This window comes from Rhinatrema bivittatum, chromosome 1 (genome assembly GCF_901001135.1).
Source record: "Rhinatrema bivittatum chromosome 1, aRhiBiv1.1, whole genome shotgun sequence".
Lineage (NCBI taxonomy): Eukaryota > Metazoa > Chordata > Amphibia > Gymnophiona > Rhinatrematidae > Rhinatrema > Rhinatrema bivittatum.
Window position 1 is genome coordinate 21,319,461 of NC_042615.1, and position 14,846 is coordinate 21,334,306.

The 14,846-nt window shown below is 45.4% G+C and overlaps 1 protein-coding gene across 1 annotated transcript in view; it reads left to right on the forward strand.

Moving 5' to 3' along the window:
- Positions 1 to 10,705, forward strand: part of LOC115079830 (UPF0462 protein C4orf33 homolog) — a 36,277-nt gene extending 25,572 nt beyond the window's left edge. The window contains exons 5-7 of the mRNA XM_029583726.1: positions 885 to 936; positions 7,447 to 7,652; positions 9,526 to 10,705. Of these exons, the coding sequence (XP_029439586.1) occupies positions 885 to 936; positions 7,447 to 7,652; positions 9,526 to 9,622 (355 nt within the window). The 3' untranslated portion in view covers positions 9,623 to 10,705. The remainder of the gene's footprint in view (positions 1 to 884; positions 937 to 7,446; positions 7,653 to 9,525) is intronic.
- The last annotated feature ends 4,141 nt before the right edge of the window (positions 10,706 to 14,846 follow it).

Here is a 14,846-nt window from a genome sequence, read left to right on the forward strand (position 1 = left end):
ATTTTAAGGGATCCAAAGGTTTTCCTGGCTGTACCAGGCCGATTCAATAAATGTGCGCAGAAAACGGGCGCTCAGGAGAGGGGGCTGTCGAGCGAGTTGGGAAATCAGACGTTCGGTCTACGAGCGTCCATTTTCTCCCGCTACCGGCATAGACACGCACAAGAAACACGACCTGGACCGTGTATCATATGTGTGCGTTGGACATCCAGAATTTAAAAAAAAAAAAAAAAAATATTTTTTTTAAACTTTAAAAAAAAATAAAAAATACTGCTTTATTTGGTTCCTCCCACTTAGTATCACTACGATACTATTAGGAAGAATCACCGAAAGCAGGCTTTTTCTTTTGTTTTCAATGCGCCCCTGAGCGTGGCATAAAACTTGCCGCGTTGCGAGGGCGTGTTGGCTGCACGGAACATTTATTGGATTACAGGGATTAGCTAATAGCCTCATCTGCATGAATTTCCATGTGACGAGAGTGCTATTTGCTACGCGGTGATTTGGACTCGCGTTTTGGACGGCCTAATCCCCCGTATCGGATCGGGGGTCATGGACGTGCAGCCAAATCGCTCATCCAATCACGTGTTAAGCCGTGCGCAGCGGCTGGCGCATGGTATTGCATCGGCCTGTGTGTGTGCATTAATCTAGGTTAAAGAAGATATTGCCCTAATCTTTGGCACATTTATTAAGAACACCTTATCGTGAATGCCACAGGGTGGTGGCAAGAAGAAAGGCAGATGAAGTAGCTCTGTGGAAGAAACTGGGACAAATGTCCCTTTATAAGCTGACAGCTGCTGTGCTAAGATGTTAAACAGGAAGGCTGAGCTGGTGGTGCTTAGGAGGAATTATCCAAGTCATTCTCTTCTTCCTGTGTTTTATTTTTCTAGGCACGGACAGCACCTGGTGTTGTTGCTCTCTGGAGTTGGAAATGCTTTTCTTGTGAGTAGTCCTCTGCAGAAAAGAAAAGGCATCATGTGATGACTTTATTTCACTCTTGGCTGCTGTAGATTGACAGCATAAGAACACGCCATACTGGGTCAGACCAAGGGTCCATCAAGCCCAGCATCCTGTTTCCAACAGTGGCCAATCCAGGCCACAAGAACCTGGCAAGTACCCAAAAACTAAGTCTATCCCATGTTACAGATGCAATTAATAGCAGTGGCTATTTTCTAAGTCAATTAATGGACTTCTCCTCCAAGAACTTATCCAAACCTTTTTTGAACCCAGCTACACTAATCTCACTAACCCCATCCTCTGGCAACAAATTCCAGAGCTTTATTGTGCGTTGTGTGAAAAAGAATTTTCTCATATTAGTCTTAAATGTGCTACTTGCTAACTTCATGGAGTGCCCCCTAGTCCTTCTATTATCCGAAAGTGTAAATAACCAATTCACATCTACTCGTTCAAGGCCTCTCATGATTTTAAAGACCTCTATCATATCCCCCCCTCAGCTGTCTCTTCTCCAAGCTGAAGAACCCTATCTTTAGCCTTTCCTCATAGAGGAGCTGTTCCATCCCCTTTATCATTTTAGTCGATATTCTCCATCGCAACTATATCTTTTTTTGAGATGTGGCAACCAGAATTGTACAAAGTATTCCAGGTGAGGTCTCACCATGGAGCAATACAGAGGCATTATGACATTTTCCGTTTTATTAACCATTCCTTTCCTAATAATTCCTAACATTTTGTTTGCTTTTTTGACTGCCGCAGCACACTGAGCTGACGATTTCAATGTATTATCCACTATGATGCCTAGATCTCTTTCCTGGGTGATAATTCCTAAGATAGAACTTAATGTCGTGTAACTGCAGGAAGGGTTATTTTTCCCTATACACAACACCTTGCACTTGTCCACATTAAATTTCATCTGCCATTTGGATGCCCAATTTTCCAGTCTCACAAGGTCTTCCTGCAATTTATCATAATCTGCTTGTGATTTAACTACTCTGAACAATTTTGTACATCTGCAAATTTGATAACCTCACTCGTCGTATTCCTTTCCAGATCATTTATAAATATATTGAAAAGTACCAGTCCAAGTACAGATCTCTGAGGCACTCCACTGTTTACCCTTTTCCACTGAGAAAATTGCTTACAAATCAGTGTGAGTTCAGTCTCACTTTTCAACCGTCAGTAGAAAAAGAGATGCCATTTCAGATAGTGACATTTGGATAGTTAAAAGGTATCATGTATCAGAGGCCAGCGTTTTTTGGTAGAAAGAGAATTACAAAACAAGCGGTAATGACTGAAAAGATATTTGGAGTGTGCAGGAGGAGGCCTTGCCATAGTCACTCCCCTTTACACCTTCTGCTACCCCCAGAGGTCTCCATAAACGCTTATTCACCCTCATGTATAATCTTACCATTTATTCGCCTCTAGAAGGGATTAAAATTGATCTGGGAGTCCACTGTAGTAAGGACCTTACACGAGATAACCGAGACAATAAATTCAGTCAAGCTGTGGAGAGTTTGAGATTTCCCTCTAATTTGCTCCACGGGAGTCCATAATGTGAGGAGAGGGAAGTCCGTTGCCTTCAGATCCCTCAGTTTGCAGAGCTGGGCAGAAAGTCCAGATTGGCTAAAGAAATGTGACTATCCTTTTCCACATAGGTGCAAACAATCCCGCAAATGATGAATTAATAAATATTCAAAAGCAATTTAAGGAATGTTAGCAAGCAGGGGAATTTGAAGTCCCTACAAAAGGTTTGCATAAGTTTCTGGAGGACCGGCACATTAACAATGCCCTGGGAAAAGATTTCTATTTCATTTTTCTATTTTTTTGTTTTTATTTATCCAAAATGAAATAAAGTGTAAAAAAAAAACCAACCCCAAAACAGAAATACAAAATGTCGTCTTTTCCTATCCACAAAAACTAAAGGTCCCACCTGGCCCTCCCAGACTCTTCTGTCCTCCGTCCCCGTCTTGGCACACTGGGAGATCTTCCACGTGCAGGAGTGATTCCCAGTCACTCCTGCTCGGCAGCTCATGGATTTCAAAATGGCCGTCAGTCAACCTGAGGTTGGCAGATTTTGCCAGGCGACGTAATTTATTTAATAGCTTTATAACCCGCACTCATCCCATGGATCAAGGCGGGGTACAGTATAAACCAGCATAAAAGCTTAAATGTGCAATAACATAAAAAAGACATGGCAGCTAAATGAGCTTTCCCACAAGCCTAGCATGACTTAGGCTTAGCGTAATGGCACCAGCCGACAGTTGACAGCCATTTTGAAATCGTGGGGTTGGGACAGGGTGAGCAGCAGGGGCTTTTTATTTTCGTGGGTTTGGTGGAGGATATTTTTAACTTAAAAGTGGTGGTGGCAGCAGCAGCTTCAAAACGGAACGAAATAAGTGAAAAGCACAATTTTTCTTTTGCTTTGTTTTGAAAACCAAACAAAATGAAATAGGCAATGTCCTTGATATTTCTCTTTTCTTTGCAAAAGACAGGACATCCGTAACAATGATTAGCCGGGCAGGCATGCGGCTGCAGCCTCCTTTATCTGAGATCTGCTGGGTGTAAGTGACCCAGTTTGGCCACTGTTGGAGACGGACCACAGTTCTGACTCAGTGTGGCATTTGCTGATTTACAGTGAGATGATACAAATAATGCACTTTGCCATTCAGAGTGGGTATCGGTCTAAAAGATAAACAAGATGCCCGAGCTGCCTTTTTTAAACGCCCAGGAAAGCTGATAAATAAATGTATGTGCTGGAATAATTTGCTACGTCTTGAATTTGGCTGAATTGATCCCTTTGTCTTTACCAGGAAAAAGCTCTAGTTTCAGAAGATGGCTTCCAGCAATGCAGACTCTGAGCTTAGGTGTCTCCCTGTGACTCCCCAGCACTATATACAGGCCACTTTTTAGATGTAATTAGCAAGATGACACGGGTAATACCTATCACGCAACAATTTCATTTTTCTCCACCTAGTATTTGCGTAGAACATATTTTCACTTTTGCCTTATTGACAGTTTGCAAATTACGAGCTGTTCCCTTCTTCTCGATTTGTCCATGATGGTAATTAAGGAGCTGGGGGACCGTGCAACTTCATTTTTGAGTTTGGATATCTCTGGATCTGTCTTAAAAACTAGAAAACGTGTGGACATTGAGTCTTTTTTTTTTTTTTTTTCCCTGCCCTGTATGGGGTTTTTGTTTTGCTCTGCGACTTGGGCAGTCGCCTTGTTTTGCTCGGTAATTAAGGAGTGCAAATCTCACTACATCATCCACGTTAGTGCGGGGTAAACGTAAATCACTGCAGCAGCACAGTGTATTTGAGTACTGCCGGCACGCCTGAGGATCCCTTGCAGACTGGTTCCATGGATTTAGTTCTGTCAGATCAGTCGGAACATCCCCTGTGCCTGTTTTTGGATGCCTACTTTAGGTGGAGGGTGAGCACTGGGCTAGTGCCTGGAGTGAGAGGACGCAGTCTGAAATTCCTGGCGGCGTGCACTCTTTGGTACGGAGCTCTTGGATACGTCAGAGGAATAATTAGATTTGTTAAGCAGCAGGATGGCACGATCTGACAAATCCCACTTGGGGGGGGGGGGGGGAGAGGGGCTTGGAGGGAAATCACTGAATTTGGGGAGAAGTGTTTTTGGAGTGGGATTTTTCAGCTTCTCTCACACGGATTGTGTTTCTCGCCCCAGTGAAGTGATGTGCATGGCTGTATCCTTTTATCTTCTCTGTTTCTATTCTGGGGAAGAGGAAGAATTCAGGGCAGCCTGGGATAAGCACTGAGGATGTGAGAGTAAAGCCTGAGAAATGGGCAGGCTAGACATGCCGTATCGCTGTTTCTGACACCTGGAAAGGGTGACAAACCTGTCAGTGAAACACTGAACTGTAACCCATGGAAGGTAAAATCCAAATTGTAGAGAAGTGTTTGAACTAAACATTGAACTATTGGCATGGGACTCTGTCAATCTGAAACCTTTTTTTCTTTTCTGTGACATCCATTAATACACTTTCCATATGGATTATTTTTTAATGGTCAGCACAATATTTCCTGGGGATTTGACCCCCCCCCCCTAATTTTCTTTATTATATGTAGAGCCCCCCTACATCTTATCACATTGAGCTGGAGAAGATACCAAGGCTTAGTCCTGCAAACCTGGCATGGATACTCCAGTTGGAGGAATGATTACCTTCAGATACCAAGAGGTTTTTGATGGTTTAGCACAGGGGTAGGCAACTCCAGTGCTGGAGTGCCAAAATGAATATGCATGAGATATGTCTGCAGACAATGGAGGCAGTGCATGCAAATATATCTTGCTCATATTCATTGTGAATATTCTGAAATCCAAACCTGTTTGTGGCACTTCAAGACCAGAACTGTCTACCCCTGGTTTAGCATCAAACAGCAGGGATGGTTCTGTAATGAAGGCAGGGTGAGGCGGCTGCTTCAGGTGGCAGATTTTTGAGGCAGCAAAAAATGCCTCTTTCAGAATGCCGCTATGGCATCCACCTCGCACTGCCTGCCCCTGCCGTAGGGTTGCCAAGTGCCAACTGTCCGCAATTCCCGCTGAAAAACTGGAGCTTGTCTGGATTTTCAAGTCCTGCTCTGCGTGCAGACTGCAGCGTGCATGTGAGCAGGGGAGGACTAATCGGGTAATCACCTGGGGCAACAGCCAATAGGGCGCTAGTTGCCTCCCTCTAGATCCGATAGCGAAAGAGGGAGTAGGCTGCAGGGCTGCCCGGCGGAGTCCAACCTGCTGGCGGCCGAAGATGGCAGGAGTTCACAGGGTCACTGACAGAGGTCATACCATCGATGGCAGGAGCTCGCAGGGCTGCCCCACCGAAGATGGCAGGAACTCGCAGGGCCACCAGAGGCTGAAGCTGGGAGGAGGCCTCAGGGCCGCCGGTGGAGTCCAGTGGCTGAAGATGGCAGGAGGCCAAACCGCCATTGGCTGAAGCTGGGAGGAGACCACAGGGCCGCCGGTGGAGGCCAAATCGCTGACGGCTGAAGCTGGGAGGAGGCTGCAGGGCCGCCACTCATGGTGCAACTAAAGTGAATTAAATCAGAAATCATCGGGGAGGCCAGGAAGTGTGTGTGAGAGCTTGTGTGTATGTGTGTGGAGGGGGGAGATCATGTGAGAGCTTGTGTTTTTGTGGGAGAGCATAGGGAGCTTGTATGTATGTGTGGGAGAACATGTGAGAGTGAGCTTGCATATATGTGTGTGAAAGCCTGCATGTGTATGAGAGAGAAAGTGAGCTTGCATGTATGTGTGTGTGAGCCTGCATGTGTATGAGAGAGAGAGAGAAAGCGAGCCTGCATATATGTGTGTGAAAGCCTGCATGTGTATAAGACAGTGTGTGTGAGAGCATGTGGGAGAGTATATGAAAGAATGAATATGGGTAAGTGTGTATAAGAGAGAATTAACATCGACATCCTCTATAACTGTCGTAACCCCGCCCCCCCGCAACCCGAGGGCCATTCCCCTAAAACAGCACGAAACAGAGGCGGAAATGTTGAATACAAAAGGCTGCAGCTTTATTATAGGACAAACAATAATGTTTAGGTACCCGAGCCACAGGTCTCATATCACACCAACCGTTTCTGACCCATACTGTCCGCTGTGTTACCTAGCAAGACAGCCACCAAGTCCAATCCCCCGCTGTGCCCTTCCGAGCAAGGAGGCTTCCCCTGACTGTCAAATTCAGCCTACCGGCTCGTGCACCCACCACCAGCATGAGGTAGTACCACGTGCCTCATGCCTCCAACCTAAAGCTGCAGCCCTTTACCTGAAGATATTCTCTAGAGCCTCCTGCATTGCATTATTGAACAGATCATGTCCTTCATTGGAAAGATGAATTCTGTTATTCCTATAAAGGCCCTCGCAAGGCTCGCCTGCCTACTTGTTTAAAATCTGTCGCCCACTCAGCTTTCGCACCCACTCATCGACCTGTCGATTGATCTATTTACGTCCCCTCCACCACAATTTACTATTGTTCCTTTTAACTCTGAGTATGATATCTGACCACACTAAACAAGTACCTGGAAACCAGGTGGCAATCTTGCCCAAGTCACTTGTAATGCAACGGATCAAATGTATGCAGGACCAAGTTCCTAGGTTATTGCCACCTAGGTGAATGATTAAAGTGTTGGGTTTGGCCATGGAATCCTTCTTGATCTTCAAATAAGGCAATAGTTGATCCCATGACATTCCTCTTTCTCCCATCCATAAAATGTGCACGTTGCATTTGGCCTCTCCCAAATGCGACCCATATGTGCATGCCACGGCCCTTTTCCCCGCCCAATGGACGAAGAAGTGTCCGACAGTCCAGACCTTCCTTTGTCCCTGGGGTGAATCTGCAAACAGAAATGATACTATTACCTGCTTGGTCTTCCTAGCGATACCTCTTCTTATGCACCTGATCATAATGTATTGGGGTTTTCGATGATTCATTCATACATGGGATCATGGTATTTTTTATTGTCGTTTTTCTTGTTTAAGAAAGAGCTTGACTTGGACTTTGAAGCAGATACTATCTCAGATTGGGGGAAATGGACGGGAAGAGCAGTGATTCCTTGGAGTTATTTCCCACCTGGGGTTAACAAGATGAATTCCTATGCAATCCATGGTTCTGGGATTGGAAGAACATATGAATCCCTGTTTCCCATTCCCCCTGAGGATATTGAAGAAGGTCAAGGCCCTAACTTGTGAGTATTAATCGCATGTTTCAACTCATGTCCTTTTTATGTTTGTTCATTTTTCTCTAAGAATTGAGGTCTTGTAATGATTAAAAAGAAAATCGCAGGGTATGGACAACAGTTACACGAAAATGATGATGCAGAGAATGAAAAATTTAAGGCTCTCCATAAAATTAAGGGTGGAGTGGAATGCAGCTTCTTAAGATTGTAGGGAGATGCTCATATATCATGTTTGGCCTTCTTCCTGTTTGCTGTTGCAATCAGTTCACCAAAACGCTCCAAGACTTCTATCAGTACCTTGTGGGAAGTGAGTTTTATATTCCCCAGGTTTGTCATATTCTCTTTGGGGGAAGAACTACCCCTGTCATTTCAGTTAAGACTTGTGCACCCCCTTGAACTTCCTTTGAACCTCCTTTACCAGAAACCACCCCTGTTATAAGCTAAAACACACTTCAAGACCCCTCTGAACCTTTAGCGAACCCTCTACTGCTGGAAGATTCTCTGTTTTAAGACATACGCCACAAACTAGCACGAGTGTACATGCAGGGGTCACATACATTTCGGCCTTAGTCCTAGTCAATTTTCAATAGGGCTGATTTAGGTACCTAACTCCTAAAGTTAGGCATCTTAACTCTTTCCAAACTGACCCCATTGTAACATAATTTTGGGTTAATAATGGAGTCCAGTCTTCACTCCACAGACGATAATTGTTTGAATGATGTTACTGAATAAGTTTAATAATAGTTTTACATATTTATTGTTGCAGTTTGATCAGTTGCTATATAGAGAGATGCTCATGGCGACTTACAATAAGAAACAAAAAAGTACAAAAAAAGTACAAATAAAAACAAGTCTGAAACATGACATTGTCCTTGTTAATTTTATGATTACAATCATCAAATATGTGACAAAATAATACTGATATATTGAAACATAGAAACATGATGGCAGAAAAAGACCATTACGGCCTATCTAGTTTGCCCAGCCACATCAACTAATCAGCTTAATAATCCCTACCACTCCCTCACGATCCCCTGTGCTTGTCCCATACTTTCTTGAATTTGGATACTGTCCTTATCTCTACCACCTCTCCGGGGAGGCTGTTCTATGCATCCACTACCCTCTCTGTAAAGAAATCTTTCCTAGATTACTCCTGAGTTTACCCCCTTTCACCCTCATCTTATGAGCCCCTCATTCTAGAGCCTCCTTTACTTTCAAAGAGGCCCGCCTCCTCTATATGGAGTTATTTAAATGTCTCTATCATATCTCCCTTATCCTGTCTATCCTCTGTGGAAGTGGTCCCCAACCCTGTCCTGGGGCCCCACCAGCCAGTTGGGTTTTCAGGATATCCACAACGAATATGCATGCGAGAAAATTTACGCGTGTAGGTGGCCTTACGTGCCCCGGGCCTATTATTTATACAATGCAATTAGTATGCATATCAGCATACAAAATCAAACTTCTTAATGGCCTTATGTATATTTCAATAAAGAACAAGAAAGAGTTCAGATGGCTGAACTTTGGGAGATAAGTTAAGTGACAGAGTGAGTGGTAGACAGAGGCTGGCAGCATGATTAAGGGATCCCAGTTGGATTCCTCTTGCCAAAATCCCTGTATCTCCCTTTTCTGTAGTTAAGATTGTGATCTTTTTGGGCAAGTTTATTGTAATATGGTGATTTATCCAATGCAAAACCAACAGCAATGTAATATTGACTATGAATAGTCAGGGAAATTGACATGGTATTTCCAAATCTGCATCTCCGCACTGTATCGGCCGTTGTAACACAAGCAGCAGTGTCTGCGTAGGAGACTAGAAAGCTGGTGGGCTGCTGCATGGCTTAAACAGGTTACTTAGCTAACGATTGCATTTTTAAACCCACAGCCATAAACTGGAGTATTTTAGAAAGTTCAGTCTAAAATGGGTCATGGGAGAAGACTGGGAGCAGCCACCGTCGGAGTTATGGGAATCGGCACCTTAAACATTTTCCATCAAGTAATTTCTACACTCACCAAGCAACAACTGAACGCAATGAATGGTTTAAATCTTGCTTAATTTCTTTTGTTACAATTCTTTCATTTCTGTAATGACTCCAAATGAGGCAGACCAACATATTATTGCACATTTAATGGTGTTCTAAATTATGCTGGGGGTTTTTTTTTTCCAACAGATGAACAAACAAGTATAGCTAGGTGGGTTCCAGGCCTACCATGGTCACCTACATTTTACTCCAGACACTCAAGATTTTACCTTTTGACTGTCTGGTGGGAATACAGTCTGTTCTTATCACAGCCAAAAAGTAACCATACTCCACACAAACAGAAGACAATGTACAAGTTTGATTACATCAACTCAATGCAGTTTTCAATAAATGACACTCTTCTTCCTCTGCTTCTCAAGGGCAGACTGTTCATCTTGTTAACAGTTTTAATGCTGAACAGCAGGTACTTAGTTATACAGAAACATCACTTTCTTTTTGAAACATAACCTCCAGCAGCATCCTGCCCAGCTAGCTACATCCAATAACAACAGGCATCCTCTGGCCACCAGTGAATGACTCCAGGATTCTTCTCATAGAATACCCAGATTCGTTCACCAGGGACGTGCTTGCCCACGTGTTGTCTCTTCACTGCTCCTGTGTTAGGATGATTTATTATTAAGCTCCATCCACAAACCAGTCTTAGCACCTCCTGAGGCTGTGAACACGGCAATGCGCCAACGAATTACAATACTCTTTCTGCTCCTGCTTTGCAGGTAAGAGGTTTTTAAACCATTCACATACAACCATTGTGCAACAAGGGGAATGTCATACCTTGCAGTTCGTTATCCTTCACTCCTTTTCTTCCCCGATCCACATGAAGAACCTCACTCGCAACACAAAGGGCTTATAGCCCCTCTTACCGGTAGAATAGATGCACAGTCCTCGGGTTTCTACAGCAGCTCAGGGGTAGATTCTGCGGCAAGAGATTGGCAGTTCTGTTGCACTTGCATAAATTTGAATCATGTTGCATGTTAACTAATACAAATTTATATTTGCATAATAAAAATAAAGTAGTTTTCCATACTTGCTATAAGTCTGTATAATTTATTTTGTTGTTCTGGGAATCTTATAGATGGGGGTGACTTGGATTTGGACTGGGAGAGGAGAGTGAGGGAAGACTGGAGATGGGAGTTAATCAGTGCTAGAAAGAAGATTGGGTTAGAGGAGGGATGCTCAAGATTAGAGGATGGGGAGAGGCATGGAGTTAATTCTGGGATTTGGGGGAGGGGAGATCCTGGAGGGGCAGAGAGAAATGTACTTCCCTAGTTTCAGCCCTGCTCCCCCTTACATCCCCACTTCTGTAGTCTTTCTCTCCAAATCACTAGCCCTTTCTCTTTCTTCCTTTCCCTATCCTAGATGCCATCTCTCATGCCCCACATCTCAACAGCGAATATACACACATGCAAACACACACCCTCTTTCATTTTTTTTTTTTTTGAATGGGTTAATAAACATGGTTGCTAGTGAGCCAATGGATGTAGCGCATTGGATTTTCAGAAGGCGTTTGACAAAGTGCCCCATAAGAGACTCCCGAGAAAATTAAAAAGTCATGGGATGTCAAAAAGATACAGGGAATGAAATGGTTCCCTATGAGGAAAGGCTAAAAAGGTTAGGAATGTTCAGCTTGGTCAAGAGTGGAACAGAGTGGGTAAACGTAAATTGGTTATTTTCTCTGTCAAGTAATACAAAAACTAGGGATTTATTTTTTATTATTTATTTGCTTTTATATACCGACATTCGTTGGTGTACATCACATCGGTTCACATTATAACAGGATGGTAGCAAGACTGCGGGTCATGCTATTTTACACTGTAACGTTAACTTATGCGTAGGAACAGTTTTAAACGGAACATAAAGGAACATAGGGACCATACTTTGTACATGGCAACAATTAGGAAATACTTTATAAATGGGGATTTTATACATTACTTATTAACATTGCAATCTTTATAAGATTACACATGAAGTTAGTAAGTAGCACATTCAAAACAAATTGGAGATAATTCTTTTTTTATTTAACACACAGTTATGCTCTAGAATTCATTGCCAGAGGATGTGGTTAAGGCAGTTAGTGTAGCTGGGTTTAACAAAGATTTGGACAAGTTCCTGGAGGAGAAGTCAATAAGCTGTTATTAACCAAGCAGACTTAAGAAATAGCCACCACTTATCACTGCACGTTAGCATGGGATCTATTTACTGTTTGGGTATCTGTCAGGTACTTGTAGCCGAGATTGGCCATTGCTGGAAACAGGATGTTGAGCTTGATGGACCCTTGGTCTGACCCAGTATGACAATTTCTTATGTTCTTTTGTTCCTCCTCCATTTCCTCAGCCCATGTCACACCCCCATCCCCTCTTTCACACAAGCTATCATTCCCTGGCCTCCCTTTCACACACCCTAGCCATGCCAACCCTTCTTTCAGAAGATCCTCTTTCACATTTCATCCCTTGGCACGAGCTACACTTTAACCCCATTTCTCCCCTGCTGCTAAAATATATCCATCCTTCGCTTTCTTTTACAATGTGCTTCCCCACCAAAAAAAAAAAGACAATCATTTTCCAACTCTGCTTTCCTCCAGGATTCCCCTCCCCTCCTCCGCTGGTCAGGCTCCTCCCCAGCACTGTCTGAAATCCTATCTAGGTGACGGGTGAGGTCCGCCACCTTCGCACCAGGTAGGCATGTTACCAGGCGATCCTCACGCCCACCCGCCACCCAGCTATCTACATTCCTAATAATCGAATCACCAACTATGACGGCCGACCTAACCCTTCCCTCCTGGGCAGTAGGCCTTGGGGAGATATCCTCAGTGCGAAAGGACAATGCATCACCTAGAGAGCAGGTCCTTGCTACAGGATCCTTTCCTGCTGCACCTGGTTGGTGCTCTCCCATCATGAGACCTTCTTCCTCCAAGGCAGCACCAGGGCTGCCAGTCTGAAGTTGGGACTTGACTACTATGTCCCTGAAGGTCTCATCTATATACCTCTCTGTCTGTCTGTCTGCCTCAGCTCCTCCAGGTCTGCCACTCTAGCCTCCAGAGATCGGACTCGTTCCCTGAGAGCCAGGAGCTCTTTGCATCGCATGCACATGTACAACTTCTCACCGGTGGGTAAAAAAATCATACATGTGACACTCGATGCAGAAGGCTGGAAGGCCCCCCCCCCCCCCTCTTGCTGTTGGACTGCTGCCTTCATTTTATTGTTCAGTTCCTAGTTAAGTTTTAGGTTGCTATGGGAGTAGGAATGTGTCTAACGTCCTTTAAATGTATTAGTGAATTCACTATGTATCTGGTAGTGGCCTACAAGGGAATGATTAAATTCTTGATAATGTGTGGGGAACTTCTGAATTTAAGTTAAAAGGCTGTTTAATTTTCTTTTTTTTGTTAGTGTGAAAGTGTCACTTACCTATAAATTAAAGGATGAGCTAGGGGTGGGTGGGAGAGGGGTGGGACGGTTGGGAAATACAAACATACAAACTTCTTTTTTACCTGCTTTTCTGACTATTTAATACAAAACACACAAACTCCTGGTTTTTGCCTGCCCTCTGACTAGCTATTCAATACACACATACAAACACACTAAATGTATCCCAATAGTTTTACTTCTCCCCAATACATTTAGGGGCGGATTTTAAAAGGTGCGCGAATAGCCTACTTTTGTTTGCGCTCCAGGCGCAAACAAAAGTACGCTGGATTTTAGTAGATACGCGCGGAGCCGCGCGTATCTGCTAAAAACCTGGATCGGCGCGCGCAAGGCTATGGATTTTGTATAGCCGGCGTGCGCTGAGCCGCGCAGCCTACCCCCATTCCCTCCGAGGCCGCTCCGAAATCGGAGCGGCCTCGGAGGGAACTTTCCTTTGCCCTCCCCTCACCTTCCCCTCCCTTCCCCTACCTAACCCGCCCGCCCGGCCCTGTCTAAACCCCCCCTTACCTTTGTCGGGGGATTTACGCCTCCCGGAGGGAGGCGTAAATCCCCGCGCGCGAGCGGGCCTCCTGCGCGCCGGGCCGCAACCTGGGGGCGGGTACGGAGGGCGCGGCCACGCCCCCGGACCGCCCCGGGCCGTAGCCACGCCCCCGTACCCGCCCCCAAAACGCTGCCGACACGCCCCCAAAACGCCGCGGTGACCGGGCCCGCCCCCGACACGCCCCCGACACGCCCCCCTCGGAGAACCCTGGGACTTACGCGAGTCCCGGGGCTCTGCGCGCGCTGGGAGGCCTATGTAAAATAGGCCTCCCGGCGAGCAGGGCTCTGAAAATCCGCCCCTTAAGTTTTAAAAATGTCCCCAAGCAGTACTTACTGATTCTTTTCAGCCACCAGCAAGGTGATCGTCTCCTCTCAGTGCTCCCACTGAGATGTAAAAGGGGTGCTCAGGGAAGACAAGGAAATAGCAGAAAAAGTGAATACATTTTTTGCCTCAGTAGTTACTGAGGAGGATATTGGAAACATTCCGAGATCAGAAAAATTCTTTGATAGTGTCTCCCAAGTGGTGAGGCAGTTCTCAGAGGCAAACCCGAGGAGCGGGGAGGCTGGCGGGTAGGTCCTCCGGAAGGCGCAAGGCTAGCCCGAGGAGCGGGGATAGCCAGGAGACCAGGTCTCCGAAGAGAGCGCCAGCAGGCCCCCGAGGAGCAGGTACCTGAGCCAGGGTCCAGTGTCCAAGGTAGGTCTGAGACAGCCTCCACAGGTCCGAGGAGACAGGAGCAAGTTGAGTAGCGATGGAACTCGTTGCCAAGTCAGCTAGCAGGGGGCGAAGGCCGTGCTTAAGAACCCTGACCAAGTGATGTCATCAGTCAGGGACGCCCCTGAGGTTCCCGCCGTAACATCTTCAAAAGAGGGCCCGGTGGCCTAGGAAGGCCCGGAGTTGGTATGGGTGGTGGCGGCGTCCCAGCCGCCACAAGGAACCTTGAGGTACGCGGCGGTAGAGGCTAGCCCCTGCCGTGAGCAGGCCCGGAGAGGGAGAAGAGTAACACAAGATGTGAGTAGACGCGGTCGCAGCCGTCTGCGACCGGTCATAACAAGTTGCCTGAAGGAACTCAAACATGAAATTGCAAATCTGTTACTAGTAATCCTGCATCCTATCATTTTAAACAGCCACTCATCTTTTTTTTAGAAAAGGCTCCATGGATGATCCAGGAAACTATAGACCAGTCTGTTTGCCATTGGTGCTGGGC